Source organism: Trachypithecus francoisi, unplaced genomic scaffold, assembly GCF_009764315.1.
Source record: "Trachypithecus francoisi isolate TF-2019V2 unplaced genomic scaffold, Tfra_2.0 Lachesis_group15, whole genome shotgun sequence".
Taxonomy (NCBI): Eukaryota; Metazoa; Chordata; class Mammalia; order Primates; family Cercopithecidae; genus Trachypithecus; species Trachypithecus francoisi.
The window spans coordinates 111,310,222-111,334,953 of record NW_022681460.1 but is presented as its reverse complement, the minus strand read 5'-3'; the positions used below and the strand labels follow the sequence as shown (position 1 = coordinate 111,334,953).

The window sequence follows — 24,732 nt, the reverse complement described above, 5'->3', positions numbered from 1 at the left end:
AGGGTCCAACATTATCACAGCAGTTCCTGACAGAGAGCCTGCCTGCCCTCTGAGCTTGGCTGCACCTTGGGCCACTGTCCGCCCTACCTCACCCTGCACTCCGTGGCTCATAACCCCTGCCCACTCCCTACCTACTCTCTGAATTTTCTTTAGAAACAACTTCTATTCTCATCTCCAAGCTTCTCTGCCCCCGTGCTCACTTACTTTGTTGGTTTCGCTTGTCACTGGCATTTTTCAAAGGGAGGCAAACAGGACAGTCATGTCGTGTGCAGTTCTTCCAATGAGAGATGATTTGTCGTGAAGATGCACAATGGGCAACTATGACCAGAAAAACAACGAGATGTTATTTTTCTATCCAAATCGTCACACTTTCAATTATACCTAAATTATAATGCCAGATTCCATAAGAAAATGGTAACAAGTGTAACCATAACACAGTATAGGCAGTCCTCAACTTACAAACAGGCTGTTTTCCAAAAAGTTTGTAAGTTGACTGTTGAGAAATCCAAACAAAACTTCCCCTAGAAGCAATGTTATGAAGGATGGGTGATTAAGGGCAGCCCACAAAACAAAACAAACACTATTCAATCTGGAATACCAAACAACTGCAATGAAAGGTAGAACATATAATAGTTCCGTGATGTAACTATTTAAAATAAAAATGTTCAATTACATTTCAAGATGAAACCACCTAAATACTACAGTGAAGAAATACAGACAGAGAAGCACATGAGAAGCCTGCAGAGATTCTGAAAGGGACTGTGGGCACCTGGTGAACAAGTACTCGAGAGGGTAACTGACCCTGGTTATTCCGGCTTCAGCTTCTAAAGGTCTAACCTTACCCTTCTCTGCTTCTCTGTTACGACAGGGTTACTCTGGGGACTCACAAATGTCACAACGAGAGACAGGGAGACCAGGGGGAGATTCCCCCAAGGTTTATGAGCATAAGAAGAGAAGGAAAGAGAATAAAGATTAAAGGAAAGTATAGCTGTTAATAGGAAACACTTCCTTCGGTAGAAAAGAGGTGTCTGCAGTAAAAGGGGAGACAGAGGGCACGTGAAGTGCCTAGTTCACCACCTCCCCTGGGATGATACAGTGCGTAGTTCCCCATGTCATTGCCAGTCACCCAGGACAACTTCACTGCCATCTGGACTTGCCTCAAGACACAGGACAGAGGAGCAAGGCCGCAGGCCACCAAGACAGATGCTGGGGTGCAGGAAGGGCGTGTGCCTGCACGTGCGTGTGCTATATTCATTGCCCAAAAGAAAACCACGATCTAGACATTCACAACAAAGACAGTGCTCAAGAAGTGACCAACATCTTCCATGACAGAGGAAGGAGGAAAAGAACAAATACGGGGCACAGCTTCAAGCAGCAGAAGTTCACAGAGTATCAGAAAACCAAATCGCCTTTCTCTTCAGCAGATAAGACTTCCTAGAGCACCTGACTTGTCATTGTGTGGGGAACGTGAGCGCAACATGTTTTGCCACACCAAATGGAAGGTAGCACTCAGGCTGCCAGAGCCTTATGAACCAGAGAGCTGCTGTAAGAACAACAGAGAAAAATTCTTCCTGACCTCTGCCACTAGGAGTTCCAAAAACAGCACTTACCTTGGCAGGCTTTCCCAGCCTGACAATGCGTCATGTGATTCAAAACGTTTTTCATGGTTCGACAATGTGGGAGCGAGCAGGCCCGAACCTCTCCGTTTGCTTGCTCTCGTCTCTGACACTTATGAGCATGAAGCAGTAGAACCAGCTGCTGCTGTATCAGTTTGCGTTTTTCAGGATCTGCAGTGGGGCCCGTTGCAATTGCTTGTGTGGGTACAATTCCCACTGATGTTTGCATCTGAGACTAAAATAAAGCAAAATAATAAAAATACTTTAACCTCTCAGAGTTCCAACTCATATTCATTAATTATTTCTCAAACAAAAGCAAAAGTTGATGGATAATACTGACCACAGAGACAAGAAGGCTGGTGTAGTTCTCTAATCCACTGACAACTTTAAGAAGATTCAGAACCACAGAAATCAACCCAACTCAGCAGCAAGACTGATTCAAGTTCACTTGTATACAATTATCATCCAAGCAAGACAATGGCTGGCTCTTCACTGCAGCAACCAAAACCCAACTCACTCTACGATGTACACAACTACAGGAAAAGCTGTGTATTATATCAGCTGGACCATATGAAACTGCTGTTTCTGTATGTCCCAAATGGCCAAACACCAGCAATTTCATAGGGTTCAACATAATTAAAAAGATTGCCAAGGCCCGGCCGGTGCGTTGGCTCACGCCTGTAAGCCCAGCACTTTGGCAGGCCAAGAGTGGATCACGAGGTCAGGAGATCGAGACCATCCTGGCTAACACGGTGAAACCCCATCTCTACTAAAAAATAGAAAAAATTAGCCAGGCGTGGTGGCAGGCGCCTGTAGTCTCAGCTACTCTGGAGGCTGAGGCAGAAGAAAATGGTGTGAACCTGGGAGGCAGAGCTTGCAGTGAGCTGAGATCGCGCAACTGCACTCCAGCCTGGGTGACAGAGACTCCGTTTCAAAAAAAAAAAAAGATTGCCAAGGCCTGACCAATTGCAGTGTACTGCAAACATCTGATGTAGCAAAAAGAATCAGAGCTACCTTTTGGATTTCATTATCACATGACTAGAAGGGCAATGCCTGCAGCTTGATTTCACAGCAAACATTACCTCTCCTAAAGACTAATGACACTTAGCCTTAATACAACCACCCAGTACAATGGGAAATGCATTCTTGTCCTATGCTTTGTTTCTCATTAAAATTTCCACTCAGACAGTTGATAATTTTTAAAGATTTGGTGATCTGCTAAAGGTACAGAAAGAGTTTGCTTTCAGTTGCCTGAAATAAGAAGCCAAACCAAACAAACCGTTTAATAGCAAGGAAAATGGAAAAGGGGACCCGCAGAGTCTTACTCTTCACAAACTACAAGCATTCTTCAGATGAACTTAATAAAAAAGACTTAGGCAATAAGAGAAGCGTTCCTAATGTGCAACAGTATCAACCACAGTTCCAGGACTTCCAATTTTCTCTAGTACTCTGATATTTCCAGCTTGCTTCCACAACCCTCATTACCTCCCCTAAAGTACGCCACTCTGATTTTTAAAAAATGTATGAATCAAAACTGCACATTCACGAAGAGAGAAAACTATGAAAATAATTTTTAATGAATCAAAGCTCATTTTTAAAAGGTTATAGAGTTTTGTTTCAGGTTTTACTGTTATGAGAACTAGAAAATAAGTGTGTAGAAAAGCTGGGTGGCTGGGCATGGTAGTAAAATCCTTGGAAGTTTGAGAAGGACCCAAAGCAATTCTGAGAAGGACCCAAAGCAAAATCAGCATCCTAGCTGAGAAGCAGAACACCATGAATGCAGGGCTCAACTCCTAAAAGAAAATAGCCTCTTTCCCTTACGTTTATTTTTTCTTGATTATGAAAGTATATATATACCCTGCAGGAATTTTGGAAAGCTAGAGAACTACTACAGAAATAATTAACAACAATTAAAATCCCATTATCCAGGAGTCCACTATTAAAGCATTGATAGGTTTTTTTCCCCTTCCTTTTTCTATATAAATGCTTATGTGGCCGGGCGCGGTGGCTCAAGCCTGTAATCCCAGCACTTTGGGAGGCCGAGACGGGCGGATCACGAGGTCAGGAGATCGAGACCATCCTGGCTAACATGGTGAAACCCCGTCTCTACTAAAAATACAAAAAACTAGCCGGGCGAGGTGGCGGGCGCCTGTAGTCCCAGCTACTCGGGAGGCTGAGGCAGGAGAATGGCGTGAACCCGGGAGGCGGAGCTTGCAGTGAGCCGAGGTTGCGCCACTGCACTCCAGTCTGGGCGACAGAGCGAGACTCCGCCTCAAAAAAAAAAAAAAAAAAAAATGCTTATGTATGAACCATAATCAATAAAGCCTCATATCTCCCCTGCTACACACATGTTTTGCTTAGTGTTTTTCCATGTTCTGCCCCATACCACTAAACTGTCTCAGACAGTGGCTGGGACGACTTGGAACGAACGGCATGTTACTCTACAACTTTACACTCATTGAACTAGTTCTTGTTATGGGGCATAAACTGGAATCCCCGGCCCCCTCCTTTAATTTTTATAATTGTAAATAAAGCTTCAGTAAGCAAACAGCCAGCCCTTAAGCTGCCCCTGCAAGCATGCAATACTGGCGTTAAGTCCAATGCTCGAGTGGCTTATTCCTGTGGATTGGAAGGTCCATCCAGAAATCAACAGGAATGGAGATACAGAAGAATGGGAGAAACACAAAATGAGCCTCATTTAGGTCTCTTTCTTTTACATTTATGAAAATTTCAAACATACAGAAAAATGGAAAGGAAAGGATATCATCATTAAACCTAAGAAAAAGAACAATCCTTCTTGGGTATCAGCTAATACCGAGTCATATCCCAATTTCTCTGGTTGTCCAAAACACATCTTTCACAGCTGGTTTGCACAAATCAGGACTCCATGAAGGCCCACATCCTGTATTTGGTTGTTCTTAAGGTTCTTAATCTATTACGTCTTCCATTCTTTTACTCCTGACACTACCTTTGCTGAAGAGACTACACAGTTGTCCTCGCACTGTTTCTTAAAGTACAGAAATATCACCAAAAAAATTACATAACAATTAGGCAAACATTTTAGCTCTACAAGTAAATTATAAGCAGGCTGTTCTTAATTCACCAAAAATTAACACACTGCTTTTCATTTGGGATTTAAAAAGATTTTTTTTTTTTTTTTAAATTTCAGAGACAAGGTCTTGCTATGTTGCCCAGGCTGGCTTCCAGGGCTCAAGTGATCTTCCCACTTCAGCCTCCCATGTAGCTGGGATCACAGACGTGTGGTGGCACCCAGCTGGCCTGTATTTATTTATTTATTTTTTGAGACAGAGTCTCACTCTGTTGCCTAGGCTGGAGTGCAGTGGCACCATCTCAGCTCACTGCAACCTCTGCCTCCTGGATTCAAGCGATTCTCCCGCCTCAGCTTCCCAAGTAGCTGGGATTACAGGTGCCCACCACACCTGCCTACTTTTTGTATTTTTAGTAGAGATGGGGTTTCACCATGTTGGCCAAGCTGGTCTCGAACTCCTGACCTCAAGTGACCGGCACGCCTCAGCCTCCCAAAAGGCTGGGATTACAGGCGTGAGCCACCATGCGAGGCCTGGAATGTATTTTTAATAGTGTCTTTTGCACTACACCTGACCATATGTCAAAATAGTATGGTTGGAAACTATATGTCAAATTTAAAACTTGGTCTGTTATTTGTCTACCTCTGGATGGAGGACAAATGTACAGTTTAATGAGCTCTACATACTGTTTACAACATGCATCTCAAAAGCCATTCTGAGGGTGAAGCTCAGTCAATGGTGGAATGGAAAATGTCTTATGACCCTGTGTCTGGCCCTCCCCATGGAATTCTGTGTATTTGTCTGGGACTAGCTTAGTTTTGCAAAGTAGTTACAAATACAGGGGCACACTTACTTTCCTCCTCTCCCAGACTGGTGTTCAATGAGCCATGAGAGTTAGATGTGAACTGCAGGTGGCCCCCAAATCTTTCAGAAGCATCCTTCAGACTTCCCCAACCTCCCTGCCCAGTTCCCACTGGCAAGCAGGCACTAAGGATGGAGGGAGAGTACTTCGAACCCCCTTTATAGCCCAGAACAAAGCCATCGTCGTGGAAGCTGCCCCAAAAGTAATCTACATTTTGTGTGATTTTGTTTTTCTAAGAGCCAAGAAAATTTTGAAAAACAGTAAAAATAAAGGGGCACTCTGTATTGCCAGATACTGAAACATACTATAAAGCTAATTTTTTTACATAAGTCCAGAAACAGACATATGTATACATCAAATTAGCATACAGAAGTCCCCGCTTATCCTCAGGGGACAGGTTGCAAGAACCCCAATGGGTGCCTGAAACTTCAGATAGTACTGAATCCTATATATACTGTATTACGTCCTATACACACACACCTATGCTAAAGTTTAATTTATAAATTAGGTATAGTAAGATTAACAGTAACTAATAATGAAATAGAACCATTATAACAATACACTGTAATAAAAGCTACATGAATGTGGTCTCTCTCTCTCTCTCAACACCTTATTGTACTGCACTCACTTATTTTGGGATTGCTGGTAAGAGAAACCCCAGAAAGTGAAACCCCCGATAAGAGAGGATGACTGCTCCTAAAGGTGGTGCTTTATATTCAAGAGTGGTGAGGCATCTTTGGATCCTTATCTTCTATTTAAAAAAAAAAAAACAAAAACACTTCATATGGACTAAAGTGAATAAAAAGGGATTAAAATGGAGACAAAAATTTAAAATACTTTTAGGACATGAGGATGAGAAAGCCTTCTTAACATAAACACATAATAAAGTTTAAAAAGTGAAAAACTGAGAGCAAATTTGTTGGTTTTCTTTTATGCACATAGTCTCAATAAAGAAAGGATACTATCCCACTAAAAAGTTGGGCAAAGAAAATGCACAGATACCTCACAAAACGCAAAGAAACAACAAATACAAAAATGTTCTACACCTTGGTGCCGAGGCAACACAAGGGAGAGAGGGATCATTTCCCAATGAAGAGGAGCGCAAGCACTGGACAGCCCAGGCAGAGGGCTGCAGGCAGACTCCTCTCTACCTCCTACTCAAAAATGAACTCAAGGTGGAGCAAAGACTTCAACGTAAGAGTGACAATCATACCATTCACAGAAGAAAACCAGGAATAAATCTTCACGACCTTGGATTAGGCAGTTTCTTAGTATGTCACCAAAAGCACAAGTGATAAAAGAAAAATAAACTGATTTCATAAAAAATTAGAAAGTTTTATGCTTCAAAGGATACCATTACAAAATAATGAACTGTGAAAACGGAAAGTGAAAGAGAAAATATTTGCAAATCACAGGTAAAGCACTTGCATCTAGAACATATTTTAAAAACTCTTACGACTCAGTTAATAAAAAGACAAATAGCCCAATTAAAAAATGAGTGGAAGCTCTGAATAGATATTTATCCAAAGAAGATACATGAATGGCCAATAAGCACATGAAAAGATGGTGAACCTTATTAGCCACTAGGGAAATGCAAGTTAAGACTATAGTGAGCTACCACTTCACACCCACCACATGGCTATAATAAAAAGCCAAACGCTAACCAATAGCAACAGGGTGGCCAGAACGTGGAGAACTTGGAATCCACATACACTGGTGTGGGAATGTAGAAGTCTGGCAATTCCTCAAAAGGTCAAACATAAAATTACCATATGACCTCTGCAATTCCTATTTTAGGTATATAACCAAAAGAACTGAAAATGCATGTTCACACAAAAACTGTAAAAAATGTTCACAACAGCCTTTTACAAATAACCAAAAAGTGGATACAATTCAAATGCCCATCAAGTGATGAAGGGAAAAACATGGTATATATCCAAAATGGAATATTATTCAACCATAAAAAGGGAAGTAACCACACATACCACAACGCGAACTCTGAAAACATGCTTCGTCAAAGAAGCCAGTCACAAAAGACCACATATTGTGTGCTTCAATTTCTAGGAAATGCCCAGAATAGACACAGCCATGGGGGTAGACAGACTAGTGGTTGGCTGGAGATGGGGGTTCAGGGGAAATGGGGAATAACTGCTAATGGTACTGGGTTTCTTTTTGGAGTGGAGAAATTGTTTCAGAATTGATTGTGGTGATGGTTACACAATACACCACCACTGAACTGCACACTTTAAAGCAAGGACTAGTTTTTTTTTTTTTTTTTTGAGACGGAGTCTCGCTCTGTCACCCAGGCTGGAGCACAGTGGCCGGATCTCAGCTCACTGCAAGCTCCGCCTCCCGAGTTCATGCCATTCTCCTGTCTCAGCCTCCCGGGTAGCTGGGACTACAGGCGCCCGCCACCTCGCTGGGCTAGTTTTTTGTATTTTTTAGTAGAGACGGGGTTTCACCGTGTTAGCCAGGATGGTCTCGATCTCCTGACCTCATGATCCGCCCGTCTCGGCCTCCCAAAGTGCTGGGATTACAGGCTTGAGCTGCCGCGCCCGGCCTAAAGCAAGGACTATATGGTACATGAATTATATCTTAAAAAGCTGTTTTTAAAAAGTTCTTACTAATCATTAAAGAAATAGAAATAAAACAATGAGGCATTTTTAATCTATCAATATGGCCAAGATTTTAAAACTGCTAAATGGTATTGATGAAGATATAAAGAAATGGCAATTCTCAAGTACTCTGGCAATTCAGTATAATTTTGGAAAGCAACATGTATCAAAAAGAAAAAGATGCATTTCTTTTGACAGTAATTCCACTTCTCATTATTTATTATTAAGGAAGTAACTGGACAAGTATGTTAAAATATGTGTGCAGGCCGGGCACGGTGGCTCAAGCCTGTAATCCCAGCACTTTGGGAGGCCGAGATGGGCGGATCACGAGGTCAGGAGATCGAGACCATCCTGGCTAATACGGTGAAACCCCGTCTCTACTAAAAAAATACAAAAAATTAGCCGGGCGAGATGGCGGGTGCCTGTAGTCCCAGCTACTCGGGAGGCTGAGGCGAGAGAATGGCGTAAACCCGGGAGGCGGAGCTTGCAGTGAGCTGAGATCCGGCCACTGCACTCCAGCCTGGGCGACAGAGCGAGACTCCGTCTCAACAACAACAACAAAAAAAATATGTGTGCAAAGATAATGCATCACATTCTGATTCAATATTAAAAACTGGAAAAATTATCAATGCCTATGAAAGGTGGACTAATTAAACATCCTATGGCTACAGACCTATAATGAAATAAGAGGCAGCCATGAAAAATAAGGCAGACCTCAAATAACCCCTGTCAAAGCCATGTGGAGCAGGGGAATGGGCCAACCAAGCCCTGCCTGAATTCGTGGGAGAGAACATCCAATGACTGTTATTTAAGGCAACAAGTTAGTAACAACAATAAGGTAGACCTTTATGCTTTAACAAAAAACTTTTTAAGTGACTACTATTTTTATACCAAAAAGCATTCCATTCTGGGGGAAAATTCCTGAGAAAACAAAATCAGAAGAATCAATAAGAAAATGATGAGGAATTAAATATAAAAAATTAAATTGTAAAAGTATTGGAAGGTAATTAAGGTGAGTGCTTTGTTATGCAAAGGTAGTAAAGGCTTTAGTCACAGAACATAAAGCAGTGTTCCTCACTATTTCCAGTAAAAATTATTTTTATTTTGGGAGACAGGGTCTCACTGTTACCCGGGCTGAAGTAAAGTAGTGCAGTCACGGCTCACACAGCCTCACCCTCCTGGGCTCAAGCGAACCTCTCACCTCAGCCTCCTGAGTAGCTGAGATCACAGAAGTGTGTATCACAACGCCCAGCTAAGTTTTAAAAGTTTTTGTAGAGGAGTCTTGCCATGTTGTTCGAGCTGGTCTTGAACTCCTGGGCAGAAGCAATTCTCTCGCCTTGGCCTCCCAAAGTGCTGGGATTATAGCTATGAGCCATTGTGCCCAGCCTTCCAGTAAAAATTCTCAAAATACAGATCCTCCCATTTTCCCCTAAGAGACAAGGCTGCCTTTTTTTTTTTTTTAATTTAGACTTTTCCCAATTTTTCTAAAACTAACATATATGTACCTTTACAATGAGAATAAAGACATTTAAGAAGCCAGGAGTGGTGGTACACCTGTAGTCCCAGCTACTCAGGAGGCGAAGGTGGGAGAACTGCTGGAGACCAGGAGATCAAGGCTATAGTGTTCCATGATTGTGTCTGTGAATTGCCACTGTACCCCAGCCTGGGCAACAAAGCAAGACCCTGTTGCTAAAAAAAGACAAAAACAATACCAAAACCATTGAGAAAAGAGAGAAAAAAGAACAAAAGCTCCAAGGGCAATTCCAATGCAGAAGACTGTATGTACCATTGAATAGGTGTGAGAGGCTAGATTACATAAAGACTGGCATTGTTTCTACGACTAAAACCACTAGGAACAAGTGTAAAGGCCATTGATGAACCAGGAAAAATTAAATCTGAAAGACACAAGACAAAACAAATCATGATGGAGCTATTATTTCTTCTTCTCCCAGTCCATCTTTATTCCTCACTCTGTGCCAGGCTCTGTGTTCAGGGTCCAAGGTACAGCAGCTCATTGAAGACACACACATCACCGAGGAAGGAGTGCTCTGGGAACTAGCCACACATGACAGGTGAAGTAACCGAGGCCCCAAGGAAAGGGCCTTTCCTGGGTGATGAGCCAGCCACTTAGCAGTAGAGCCACAATCCTGCAGCTCTCTGTGTTCCTCCTGCACAGAGGGCTGACCACCTTGCTTTATAAAGTGTTCTAAGATAATGTGACAGGAAAACTGGTGAAGAACAGGACCGAAGCAACTCAAATAAATGCCTATGTCTCTAAACATAAGCACTTCAAATCTTACTCGTGAGAGAAATGCTCATCAAAATAAGATGACATCATTTTCTCCTATTAAAGGATAAGGTGGGCTGGGAACAAGTGGCTCACGCCTGGAATCTCGGCACTTTAGGAGGCCGAGGTGGGCAGATCACCTGAGGTCAGCAGTTTGAGACCAGCCTAACTAACATGGTGAAACCCCATTTCTACTAAAAATAGAAAAAATTAGCCAGGTGTGGTGGCACACGCCTGTAATCCCAGCTACTCAGGAATTTGAGGCAAAAGAATAGCTAGAACCCAGGAAGCAGAGGTGTCAGTGAGCAGAGATTGCGCCATTGCACTCCAGCTTGCGCAACAAGTGCAACACTCCATCTAAAAAAAAAAAAAACAAAAGGACGGGGTGACAGTCCCTAGCCTTGAGAAGATGGTGTGATGCTGGTAACTGGGTACATGGCTTTTGTTGGAAGGCACTAGAAAGCTATCTGTCAAAAGCCTTAAAATATATGCAATGTATGTTTCTGGAGCAAGGATCATTTCACACGAAATTTGTAATGTGGAAGGAGGAGGTGAGTATGGTGTGAGAGCCATACTAGTTTAAACCTTAGTCTCCCCTTCCTATTATTTTGAGCCACTGAGTAACAGCAGGTAAACACAAAGTTCACTGAGCCCACTCACCCCACTCATCATCTGCACTGGGTTTAGCTACAGGCTCTTTGCATGTGTTGCTTATTACATAATTGGCAGCCTCAACCACTGTGTATACTCCACTGTCAAACTACCTTTTTTTTCCTCCCCCAAGACGGAGTCTCGCTCTGTCCCCCAGGCTGGAGTGCAGTGGCGCGATCTTGGCTCAGTGCAGGCTCCGCCTCCCGCGTTCACACCATTCTCCTGCCTCAGGCTCCTGAGTAGCTGGGACTATAGGCGCCCGCCACCTCGCCCAGCTAATTTTTTATATTTTTAGTAGAGATGGGGTTTCACCATGTTAGCCAGGACGGTCTCGATCTCCTGACCTTGTGATCCACCCGCCTCCGCCTCCCAAAGTGCTGGGATTACAGGTGTGAACCACTGCGCCCAGCTGTCAAACTACCTTTAAAAACAAACTCTTTACATTTATTCTGGTATTCCTTAAATTTTTTTTATTGTTTTATTTTTATTTTTTTTGTGATGGAGTCTCGCTCTGTCGCCCAGGCTGGAGTGCAATGGCATGATCTCGGCTCACTGCAACCTCTGCCTCTCTGATTCAAGCAATTCTCCTGTCTCACCCTCCCAAGTAGCTGGGCTTACAGACGTGTGCCACCACACCTGACTACTTTTTGTATTTTTAGTAGAGATGGGGCTTCACCGTGTTAACCAGACTGGTCTCGAACTCCTAACTTCAAGTGATCTGCCCGCCTCAGCCTCCCATAGTGCTGCGATTACAGGAGTGAGCCACAGTGCCCAGCCTATTCCTTAATTTTCAAAAGACTCTAACATGCATTTTTACTAGGATTGTTATTGCTACATAGGTTTTGGGTAATTTAGCCCCAATGCCATTTTTCCTATAGTGCCTGTATTCTATGCTAAGAACATAACAGAGATGTGCATACACAATGTGGATAATAACATTTATCCTCACATTCCTCACAGAAAAATAAGTCATTTTATACTGTGTGTCCAAGAGTAGGTTATCACGTCTTCAAAAGACCCTGTGTTCCAAACAGTGAGAGACTGACCGCGAAAGAACAAGGAAGGACAGCGTCACCCCTCTGTGCCACCACTGCCCCGGATCCACACCGGGCTGGGATTCCCGCTGCTCATCCCCAACCTTCCACATCCCAACAGGGTCCAAACCCATGCTCCTTGGATGCTCCCCCACCCAACTGGAAACCTGTCTCCTCCATAACCTCCACCTAGAATCAGAAAACGACACCAAAGTGAACATCAGGCAGAATGAAGGCTGGCTCTGCAATAACTGCTTCCTCAGGTTCCCTCATAAGGACCTACAACAGCTGGGTATGCAAAGCTGTGGCGCCATAAAACAAAGAAAATGCTCATTAAATGTACACGCTGCCAACCTGGGAAGAAGTGATGATCACCTCTGAGGTGATAAACTGGTAAGAAACACAACATAGCTATTTTCATAGACAAAACGTTTCTTGTGTTTTCTTCTTTTTGCTTTGTGTTTATTGATTTTTAAAAAATAAGATTATCTTAAAATTTAAGATCTAAATTCAGGCCGGGCACAGTGGCTCATGCCTATAATTCCAGCACTTTGGGAGGCTGAGGTGGGTGGATCACGAGGTCAGGAGTTCCAGACCAGCCTGGCCAACATGGTGAAACCCCATCTCCACTAAAAATACAAAAATTAGCCAGGTGCAGTGGCGGGTGCCTGTAATTCCAACTACTCAGAAGGCTGAGGCAGAAGAATAGCTTGAACCTGGGAGGCGGAGGTTGCAGTGAGCCAAGACAGCGCCACTGCAGTCTAGCCTGGGTGACAGATAGAGACTTTGTCTCAACAACAACAACAACAACAACAAAACGAAACGAAACAAAACATCTAAATTCAATAGGGGAATAATCCAGAATGATTTATAAGTAATCTTAAAGCTGTGATTTAAAGTAGAAAGCAAATGGCCAAGGGAAGCAAGAGAGCCCGAGCCCAAGGCCAAGGCTCGGTGTAAGAAATGCGGCCAAGCGCGGCGGACCTGCCACTCCCTCCCCACTCTCTTTCTGGACCCACAGCCACAGCCTTCAGAACCCAGCAGTCTACCTAGAAGGGGTGGGAGTTAGTTGTTACAGCACAAAGAAACCCTATAAGGTGGCCGGGAGAGGTGGCTCACACCTGTGATGCTAGCACTTTGGGAGGCCCAGGTGGGTGGATCTCCTGAGCTCAGGAATTTGAGACCAGCCTCAGCAACACGGCAAAACCTGTCTCTACCAAAAAATACAAAAAATTTGCTGTGTATGGTGGCACATGCCTGTGGTCCAAGCTACTCGGGAGGCTGAGGTGGGAAGATCGCTTGAGCCTGGGAGGAAGAGGTTGCAGTGAACTGAGACCACACCACTGCACTCCAACTGGGGTGACAGTGAGATCCCATCTCAAAAAAAACACCCAACCAACCAAAGAAACAACAAAAAAGACAACCTGCAAGGTAGAAGGCACTGGATCTATTCCTATGGTCAAAGGGACAGGTGGACCAGACTAGGAGCCGAATGACCAAGTTCAACAGAATTACCAATTTACTAAAAACATAAAGTTTTTAGAATACTCTTCTTCAATACTGTTGATATATATATTCTTCAAGAATACTTATGACATTGATAGGTTGTAAGGATTAGAGGAAAAAAGGAACACAAACAAAAATTTACACAATAATTTTTTGATAACTTGGCAAATTAGTTACTGGACAGACTGTCTTTTTGGTGACTTGAACCTCAGGGCCATCTCCAAAGGTTGTGGAAAAGGTAAAAGGAAGTTAGGGTGATTTGGGCTGTGTAGAGACTGATGTAGTTCACACCACTCCAGAGGAAGTGAGGTATTATATTCGCATTACTGCTAGCTACGACTCACCTCACCCAGACCCATGACCTGTGCTGCTTACTGAGTTGTTGCTTCTTGCAGGACTACTGTGGTGTATTTACTTGATTCTTCTAAAAGTCACTTCATTTCTCAGAAATGCCTGCTATCCTTATTATATACTTCCAGCAGGCAGGCAGAGGCTGCAATGCTGGTTGTTAGTAAGTATGCAGTACATCTTGTGTAGACAAAAAACAAAACAAAAAAACGTTCTGGGTGAGCCTCCACTTTACATGACTATCTCTGAGATGATTTATGCTTACACCTAGGAGGTTTTGTTGAAGAATGGGTTATGCTAATCAGACTCTAGAAAAGATACTGCTGGTTACTGGGAAACCCATACTGGAAAAGTTAAACGACCTTGATTGAGCACCCGTAACGTGGGGGCCTGATACCAAAGGACTGGCTACTTTTTCTCAATTTCTAGTTTCTTGCTATTTGTAACACATCACATATCATTATTTTGTGCTTAAATTATGTTTCCCAGCTGATTCTTATTGCCAAAACCAATGGGGATAAGTTTGAACGGAAGATTTATACTTGGTGGCATTTGAAGGCCCTCCATACATGTTTTCTCAGCGATCTTCAAGACACAGATGGAGGCAATAGATGTAAACTCTTAAGAATACACAAACACTTAAATCACTAATAATTATGGACAAGGGGTTACTTCCAAACCTTCCCCACGTTTTCCAATTCAGTTAGTGAAACACAATTCATAATCATGGTGTAATTTTTCTATAGACACTGTTATGGTGAAGAGATGACAAGACTATTCATTCACTTGCCGTCTCCAGAGAACTCTATATGGACTCTCGTTAGTCCTAGGCTAGAGGGAGGTATTAGACAAGCAGTGATTTTACAATTTCTACTTGTGCAGTGAAAGGAGCTTGTGCATAATGTCAGGGAACACAGGCATCCGTGCAAGGAAACCAAAACTCAGAGGAGTTCATCAAAGATGACAACAAAGAGAGAGACCCCGGCGCTCACAAAGCTTAACCCTTCAACTGTGCAGCCAGTTTAAGTCTTGCTCCTCAACGATCACAATCTAGACACAGGACAGAAAATTATGAAAATATGACAAACAAGGTTGGGGGGTGAAGGAAGATTAGTGAAGTCTTCCGAAGTACTAACGTGGACATGAAGACCAACAAAGGAAGTCCACTCCACAGTGGGACAGCTGGTCACGCCGCCAATGGCTCACGGTGTCAGTGGACAGTGGCTTTCACGGTCTTTATTCCAGATCAGAATCACTGGAGCAGCTCATGTAAAACCACGAGTTCCAGCAAAACACCAAGAACCGCAAGCCCATGTGTTCAGGAATTATCTCAGTTGTATCAGAGGGAATTAGGTGGTATTAATCGGGAAACTGAGAAAGAATAAAGCTGAACTTTCACAAGAGTGACTACAAAATACAGATTCTGCACCTTTGTCCTAAGAGATTGTGAATCAGGAGGACTGGGTGAGGCCCAGAAACTGCAAGTCACTCAGATGCAGGTGGGGCCATGGACAGGTGCTGAGACACAGCAATGGAATGAACCCCTGGACATAGGGGGCCCTGGAGGGCATCCCAGCACATGGCTTGCCACTCAGGAGCTACCAGTGTCACTGCCGCAGCTGTGATATTCTGGCAGGACACAGAAGACCACTCTCCCATCCTCCTGTCTACACAGTCTTCCAGCCGCACCGCCCTTCTGTTCAGAGATGTAAATCAGCAGCTGCTGTGGGCCCCGTCCACAACCTCAACTCCAAAATTCTGACACTCCATCACAACAAATAGTAATACCACTCTCATGAGCAATTTTAAATAAGCAGCACTCCTGATGAATCTCCTGCATCTCAACTTTAACAATGGTGAAGTTAAAATAAAATTAAAAAAAAAAAGAACGATGAAGTTTCCATAATGCAGTTCTTTAAAAAAAAAAAAAAAAAAAAAAAAACTCACATTAGAAATAACTCTTATAGGAGACCACGTGGGAGAACCTGAAGATGAGGCCCCTCTGGTCACTGAATGTTCTCAGTCCAAGACGTGTCCCACTTCTACACGGCGTTTTGTGAAAAATGTCAGAAAGCCCAATCCAAAGCTTAAGCAAGACGTCACTAAGAATCAGCTGGGTTCCGCTTCCAAAAGGACCGCCCTTGAACTTCTCCTCACTCAACTAAAGTGGCTTCAACTTCCTGCATCACAACCTACCCTGTAAGCCGATGGCCCACCTTCCCTCCAAGGCCTCCTGAACTGGTTCCCGCTCAGGCCCCAACTTCCACTCACGCCGTGCTCCCTTCCCTCATGGTGGCCTTTCTGGACTTCTACCAGTTCCTACACAAGCCAGTGCTCTCCCAGTACCATGGGGTCTCTATGGCTTCTTCTCAACTTTCCAGTCTTGCCTTTAAATCTCCTTCTTCAATGTGGCCTTCTCTGATGGCTCCATCTAAAGAGATCCCTGTGTCAATCTGAACCGCTGAGTGCTACTCAGACCTCTTGGAGCAGTTTGTAATGATATATTTTCCGTGGCCACTACACCCTCCATTTCATGAAAGTGGAGCGAGCTCTGGGCACTCCCAGTTGCCTTCTGGGGAGCCGACTCTAGCACGTGAGCCCACAAAAGGCTTTTAACACGTGACAAATTAATTGAATAATCATATCCTTCCCGTCTTCAATTCTACCCAATGATGCTGAACTCCTATAGAAATTAGGAGGGGAGAGGAACAAGAGCTCCCTGGCCCAAGACCACGTGGCTGAATCACTCCAGGAAAGAGCTGCAGAGGGCACCAGGTGACTGGGTACTGGAGTGCTGACTGGGATTGCTTGGGACACCAAATTTAGTTGGATACCCCCAAAGCATGACAATAAATGCAAATATGTTCGACACCTCTTATTTTTATTTTTTCACTAAATAGATCTAGATTTCTTTCTTTTTTTTTTTTTTGAGACGGAGTCTCGCTCTGTCACACGGGCTGGAGTGCAGTGGCCGGATCTCAGCTCACTGCAAGCTCCGCCTCCCGGGTTTACGCCATTCTCCTGCCTCAGCCTCCCAAGTAGCTGGGACTACAGGCGCCCACCACCTCGCCCGGCTAGTTTTTTTTGTATTTTTTTAGCAGAGATGGGGTTTCACTGTGTTAGCCAGGATGGTCTCGGTCTCCTGACCTCGTGATCTGCCCGTCTCGGCCTCCCAAAGTGCTGGGATTACAGGCTTGAGCCACCGCGCCCGGCCTCTAGATTTCTTTTTAAGTGTTTACCCTCAGTGTGCAAAAGTCTGTGGGTTTTGAGGCCAGATACAATTTTGAAAATTCAAAAAGACTACAACACGCATCTGAGGAACTGCAGACAAACTGTAAGCACGGGCTGGTGAAGCATTCCTGGCAGGCTCAGGGCTACAAAAACATGACCTCAGAACATAACTGAGGAGTTTTAGGCTTTGCAAACAGGAAGCTACATAGCTTTGAATAACCCAAACCACTCAGAGTCTCAACTTGCTCAGTTGTAAAATGGGACCTGGAATGATGTCTCTCAAGAGGCTATTGCAGGAATAGGGTAAAAATTACCTAGAAAGATGTCGGGGAGACCATGTGTGCTGGTACCCCACTTTTCCACCAGTTCCCTCTGGTTCCTACCACTATGTGGAGCACTGAAGGCTGTTCCTGGGTCAGGCTGCCTCACAAAGGCACATGTGGGCACAGCCCCATCTGTTCTGTGCCCTCCAGGATCAGTGGTGTCAGTTTATCCCCAAGAGGCATCTATCGATCTGTCTCAAAGTCCACAGGGGTTCCTGTGAGACAGTGGCCACCAGGCAAGCAATGCAGTTTCCATGGACAAAAATGCTTTCTCAGTTTACCCTGAGAAGACCAGAGAGAGAAGCACAAACAGAAGAGAGGGAGAGAGAAAGACAGGGGGTGGGGAGAGAAGGGGAGAAGGAGGGATGAAAGAAGGGAAAGGCAGGGCGGAGGGGAGAAAGAGAGACAGGCAGAGATGAAGAGAAGTGGTTCTACTTCTGTCAGACGACTCGAAGACAGGCAAAAGGATGAGATACTGTTGCTACTGCTTCTCCTAATTACTCTCCAGAGCAGGAGTTTTTACCTGGGGGAGACTATGCCCTGGGGAACATATGTCGGTGCCTAGAGCCATTTTTGATTGTCATGGCTTAGGGGAGAAGGTCATAAGCACCCAATGGGTAGGGACAGGGATGCTGCCCAACATCCTCTGGGGCAGAACCGGTTCACAGCAGAGAACTGCCATCAGTGCAGAGGCAGAGGGGGGCCTGCCCCGGGCCAAAGGGCTCCAGCCCTCCTGCAGGTGAAGCGAATGAGTAGCCTCTTCGCCTTCTCGGCCCAACCTGCCCTTGACAAGCATACCACATCTGCCAAGTTCAGCCCTCTGGAGCAGTAGTGGAGACAGCAGAGGGGCCCAGAGCACAGATTCTGTCACTAAGTTGTGGATCAAGGAGAGGGGATGAGGAAGTGGGGCTGGTGAATATTTTAAAAGAGAAAAGGGAGGAAAATGTTAGGTCAGCGTTTCCCTGACTGTAAAACACAGGAAGTCTTGGAAAAGCAAACGCTTTCACTATGAAGCCAAATGTGCTCCTGGTTACTGAGCAGGCATAATCGATGACAGCCAACCCCACAGTCCACACTGCTGTCCTTTCAGTGAAGACTGGAAAAGGAAGCCCAGGAGAGAAAAGGATTTGTGTGGAGACAGAGCCCAGCATTATGCAGGTCAGTACTGTTCCCTGAACTTGAGGGGCTGACCTAGGGTCCTCTGGGCTCTGTTTCGGGTTCTGGACCTGTACTATCAGGAACAGGGCAATCCTGGTAACAAAAAGTTGATTAGAAAGAAAGCAGCATATCAAGGAAAGTTACAAGGAGATGGTCAGAAGAAATAAAGAAGTCCTAAGAACTTCAGGTTGTTTTCATAGTTTTGAGAGCAAGTTTTGTTACTTACTCTCTTGCTCTCTAACCCAGGTTAGAGTGCAGTGGTGCGATCTCAGCTCACTACAACCTCCCCCTCCTGGGTCGAGCAATTCTCCCACCTCAGCCTCCTGAGTAACTGGGATTACAGGTGTCTGCCACCACACCCGGCTAATTTTTGTATTTTTAGTACACACGTGGTTTCATCATCTTGGCCAGCCTGGTCTCGAATTCCTGACCTCATGATCCACCCGCCTCAGCCTCCCAAAGTGCTGGGATTACAGGTGTGAGCCACCATGCCCAGCCTCAACCACCTTTTTAAATGGAGGTACCATACAGCAGGGAGCCAGCACCTGACAGGACACCCCATTATTCCCATTTCCTGATTTTATCAAACAAGAAGAGAAAGAGATCTGGCTCTCTCTGCTTCCCAATAGCCTCAAAACTTCTAAGCACTGTAAGCAATGTTAATTACTTAGTTTTGAGGAACGACCAAGGTTATATGAGACACATCAGAGGAAGCTGGGTGAGGTGAAAGATATACAGAAATTCTCTGTACTATCTTTACAACAAATACTTCAAAATAAAAAGTATAAAAACCTGAAAGACAAAAAGCAACTTTTTCTTTTTTTTTTTTTTTTGAGACGGAGTCTCGCTCTGTCGCCCAGGCTGAAGTGCAGTGGCCGGATCTCCACTCACTGCAAGCTCCGCCTCCCGGGTTCATGCCATTCTCCTGCCTCAGCCTCCCGTGCAGCTGGGACTACAGGCGCCCGCCACCGCGCCCGGCTAGTTTTTGTATTTTTTTAGTAGAGACGGGGTTTCAGCGTGTTAGCCAGGATGGTCTCGATCTCCTGACCTCGTGATCCGCCCGTCTCGGCCTCCCAAAATTTTTTGTATTTTTAGTAGAGACGGGGTTTCACCGTGTTAGCCAGGATGGTCTCGATCTCCTGACTTCGTGATCCGCCCGTCTCGGCCTCCCAAAGTGCTGGGATTACAGGCTTGAGCCACCGTGCCCGGCCAAAAAGCAACTTTTTCTAAACATAGTCCTCTCACTTTCTTGTGATCTTCCCAAATCACTACGGCAGCTGGGAAGGCCAGGCTCCCAGCAACAAGTACACGGGGGAGAGATGGCTGCTTGTGGTCTTCACCTACCACCAAGTGCACACCAGACATGCAGCAGCTGGGGTGAGCAAGACAGGCTGGACAAAAGAACGCACTACCCCTCAGTGTTTTGAAATAAAAGAGATTCTATTATTTTGTGGCACAAAAGGAGATATTTTCCCATTAATATCTTGATTCATCAGGTTGAGAAGAGATAAGGATAGTTCCTATTTCATAGATTTCCCAGCTATAAAATCCCTTCAAACCTCAGGGAGGATGAAGACACGTGGAACCATCTATCGTGTCGTATATAATACACAAGTCATCAACAGAGTATTGTCCTTGGAAGATAAATGCCCTTCATCTGACGGTAATACAAATCAGTGGGCTTCTACTGATACCATGAAGCCACTAACAAACAGGAAGTGTAAGAAAAGCCAGTCTCTCTGGTTCTCATGATTCTGGAGAGAAAGGTAAAGTGATTCGTGTACATGGATTTTCTCCATCAACAAAAGGAGCCTGGGAGGAGCGGCTGAATCATCCTCACCTCTCCTGTTGCTAGCTCATCACAGAAAATGTTAAAACTCATTTAGAGAGCTACTCATGAGAAATCTGGGTTCTCTTCCTATCACCTACTGACACACTTTTAGTTACAGATTTTCACTGTGAGCATGATAAAAATCCATAGATCACGGCACCCACTGGAGAGCCACAGCACTGAGAGCCAAGGGTAACTTACCATATTTGGCACATTGGTGACTGAAGTATTCTTGATGTCTGTAGGGAAGGTGGGTAAACTGTTGACCATGCTCTGTTTGCTGGCTAACTGGGGGTTCACTCCAGTGGCTCCCATTGGCTGCCCTCCAGCTTGACTAAAGGGCTGTCCAAACGGACTTGTGTTCCCAGTTATTCCCATCTGAAACAAAAAGAGGTAACATCAGCTGTGGTGACGCAGTCACATATAAAAGGAAGGGCCTGGGAAATGCTCACATGGTTTTCTATGAAATACTCATTGCAATCATAAATTCAAGGTTCATTATCAGGTTCACATGCTCCAAGCACAAGGCTCATGAAGCTGCTACTAGCAGCCACTCTCTCCTCACCCTACAACCCCATCCCAGAAGAAGCCTAGCTGTTTCCCCCCACCCTCAGCCGCTCTCCTCACTTAACCCCTCCTGCCCCAACAACGGCACCAACACCTGAAGAAAGTCATTTGGAAAACAAAACTTTCCGAAGTTGCTACCCAAGGGGAACTCTTTCAGTTTAATCCTTAATCACTCTATAAGTATCTAGTTTCTGTTAGGTTCCCCATCAAATTGGAACTAAGTTTCCATTAGTTCAAAACAGGCAGTGGAAATATTGCAATGAAATGATACAACACCTGAGATCTGCTTTAAAATACACTTGACCCATGAGCAACATGGGTCTGAACTGTGTGAGTCTACATATATGGACATAGTTTTTAATCTCTCCTGCTCCCCTTCAACCTCCTCAGCCTCTGCCACCCAAGAGATCAAGACCAGCCCCTCCTCACCCTCCTCAGCCTACTCAATGTGAAGACCACAAGGATGAAGACCGTGGTGATGACCCACTTTCACTTGGTGAATGGTACGTATTTTCTTTTCCTTAATGGCTTTTTCTTTCTTTTTTTTTTAATCGAGACGGCGTCTCGCTCTGTCACCTGTCGCCTAGGCTGGAGTGCAGTGGAACAGTCTCGGTTCACTGCCAACCTCTGCCGCCTGGGTTCAAGCGAGTCCTCTTGCCTCAGCCTCCTGAAAAGCTGGGACTACAGGAACACGCCACCACATTTGGCTAATTTTTTTGTATTTTTAGTAGAGACGCAGTTTCATCATGTCGGCCAGGCTGTTCTCAAACTCCTGACCTTAGGTGATCTGCCCACCTTGGCCTCCCAAAGTGCTCGAATTACAGGCATGAGCCACCGCGCCCAGCCCCTTACAGTTTTCCAGTAACATTTTCTTTTCTCTAGCTTACTTCACTGTAACAATACAGTATATAAGATATAAAACACGAAATTTGTGTTAAGCAACTGTGTATGTTATTGGTAAGGCTTCCGATCAACAGCAGGGGATTAGTAGTAGTTAAGCTTTTTTTTTTTTTTTTGAGACGGAGTCTCGCTCTGCCGCCCAGGCTGGAGTGCAGTGGCTGGATCTCAGCTCACTGCAAGCTCTGCCTCCCGGGTTTACGCCATTCTCCTGCCTCAGCCTCCCGAGTAGCTGGGACTACAGGCGCCCGCCACCTCCCCCGGCTAGTTTTTTTCTATTTTTTAGTAGAGATGGGGTTTCACCGTGTTAGCCAGGATGGTCTCGATCTCCTGACCTTGTGATCCGCCCGTCTCGGCCTCCCAAAGTGCTGGGATTACAGGCTTGAGCCACCGCGCCCAGCCAGTAGTTAAGCTTTTATGCAGTCAAAAGGTTATAAGCAGATTTTCGACTGGCAGGGTCAGCACCCTTAACCCCTGAGTTGCTCAAGGGTCACCTCTAATCCACTGGGCAGGTCCTCCAGCAGGAAAAGGGCACAGATGGAGAGAGCCTGATAAGGTACTGATCATCACTAACCAAGCAGTAGGCGATGGGTACACAGAGGTTATAGTATCCTACCACTGTACGTGTGTAAAATTTATTTATTTATTTATTTTTTCAGAGTGTCTCACTCTGTCACCTAGGCTGGAGTGCAGCGGCATGATCTTGGCTCACTGAAACCTCCACCTCCCAGGTTCAAGCAATTATCCTGCCCTAGCCTCCTGAGTAGCTGGGGTTATGGGCTCGTGCCACCACACCTAGCTAATTTTTGTATTTTTAGTAGAGACAAGGTTTCATCATGTTGGCCAGGTTGGCCTCGAACTCCTGACCTCAGGTGATGTGCCCACTTCGGCCTCCCAACATACTGGGATTACAGGTGTAAGCCACTGCACCCGGCCTAAAATTTTCCATAATAAAGTTTTTTATAAAATTAAAGTGAACTGAAATCAAATATATAGTAGATAAAGGCGGGACAGGGAAAGAGGAACCCTCAGCTATGCTTCCGTGAGGGCCAGCAACCAACTGGGATTCCTTCCATCAACAGACATGGGCCAAGTTCCCTGATGACCCCCAGCTCCAGCCTCCACAGGTCAATTCAGGAATTGCCATGGCAATATCCCAGTGCCTACCTTTCTCTCTGTGGAGGAACAAAGGCTAATTAAGAAACCAGATGCTTGGGCTGCCTGTCTTTGTTTTTTCGCAAAGCTCTAATATTCCACCTTCTGCACTATTGTGTGCTCTGCATTTCTGGTGTAGTGGTCAGTTTGATGGACTGCAAAAGGTCCCCACATACGGAAAACCTCCCAGGGGTGAGTTTCCAGTCAAGAAATCATTGCTTAGTTCTCTCGATCAGCCTCACCTGGTGACTGTCACACCAGCATGTCCACTCTGGGTAACTTACATTCCTTCTATGGACTTCAATCTCCTCGCCTGTAAGATGAGTGTCTTCAACAAGAAGGATCGCGTTATTTCTTTCAGCTCTAAAAGTCTAGGCTACAAACAAATCAACACTCAACACAACTGGCCGTTTCTGCTGAAATGCTCGTACAAAAACACAAATAAAAACTAAAGGAGTAAAACCAGAAAGTTCTAGCTCTATGCATTTTATACACAGGTGATTTCCTTCCACATGTAGTCCTCCTAGGTGACATTTCTCACCTTTTTGAAAGCAATCACATTCTAGCCACCACTAGGCACTCTACTTACGTGAACTGAGACACTAATTGTTCACCAAATCCACAAACCAGACTCAATTTCGAATTCAAGTGACTTAATCAAGGCAAGATGGTAGCTCAATAAATATTAAGCACATTTCTGATTTGCAAGAAGCTTCCTTCAACTGTCACCTGAAACTTAATTGAAGCAGGAATTTATATTTTCAGAAACTACTACACTAAATTAATTCCATGGGACAATTACTACTCTCAGAATTTGTCTTATTACATATAATAAAACTGCTGAAACATTGTTCTCAGAAGCCTAGAATTTGAATACAATAACACGAACAACAACAAAAAATACAGTTGTTGTTTTTTTCCACTTCCTAAATTTCTCACTTTGGACAAAATATGACAGAACACATGTACTCATCTTCCCTCAATCAATTCATCCTCAAAGTCAACTGGTATTCACCAAGTGCCTGCTATGAGCCAACCCCAGTTCTGAGGTTGTGTAGATGCATCTCCCACTTATCATGGAGCTTGCACCTTGTGTCCACCAATTTGACAAACAACAACAAAAAATCAACGTCTTTTGGAAGTTTCTAATTAATTAGGCCCAGCATTGACAAACCAAAGTGGGTGACAGCTGATGGGGTGGGGAAGAGGACAGGTAACCATCTTCTTTCCACACCAAATGCCCAGGTACCCTGGCTCCAGAGAAAAGGGGACAGTACCAAGAGGCCAGCGTGCTCTGAAAGGGGTCCCATGGACCTCAAACTTCACCTGACTTGCTTCAGAAAGTTTATTTCCAAAACTTCCCAGATATTTTGACAATTTTCCTAAGATAGCCCTGCCAGGGTGAGTATGAGGTGTATGTGTGTGATCAGGTGGGTAATACTTGCCTGGCCTGGGGCCCTTTTCTAGTTGGTCAATGTTGTTTATTTTGTGTGTGTGTGTTTTTGTTTTTGAGACACAAGTCTCGTTCTGTTGCCTAGGCTGGAGCGCAATGGCATGATTTCAGCTCACCGCAACCTCTGCCTCCCAGATTCAAGCAATTCTCG

The 24,732-nt window shown here is 44.6% G+C and overlaps 1 protein-coding gene across 2 annotated transcripts in view; it reads right to left on the bottom strand.

Annotated features, from left to right (window-relative positions):
- CREBBP (CREB binding protein) overlaps positions 1 to 24,732 on the bottom strand; it is a 163,966-nt gene that overhangs the window by 72,915 nt on the left and 66,319 nt on the right. For both annotated transcript variants that reach the window (XM_033235916.1, XM_033235917.1), the window contains exons 3-5: positions 20,711 to 20,887; positions 1,611 to 1,851; positions 205 to 318 (exon numbers count right to left, since the gene is read on the bottom strand). In XM_033235916.1, the coding sequence (XP_033091807.1) occupies positions 205 to 318; positions 1,611 to 1,851; positions 20,711 to 20,887 (532 nt within the window). The remainder of the gene's footprint in view (positions 1 to 204; positions 319 to 1,610; positions 1,852 to 20,710; positions 20,888 to 24,732) is intronic.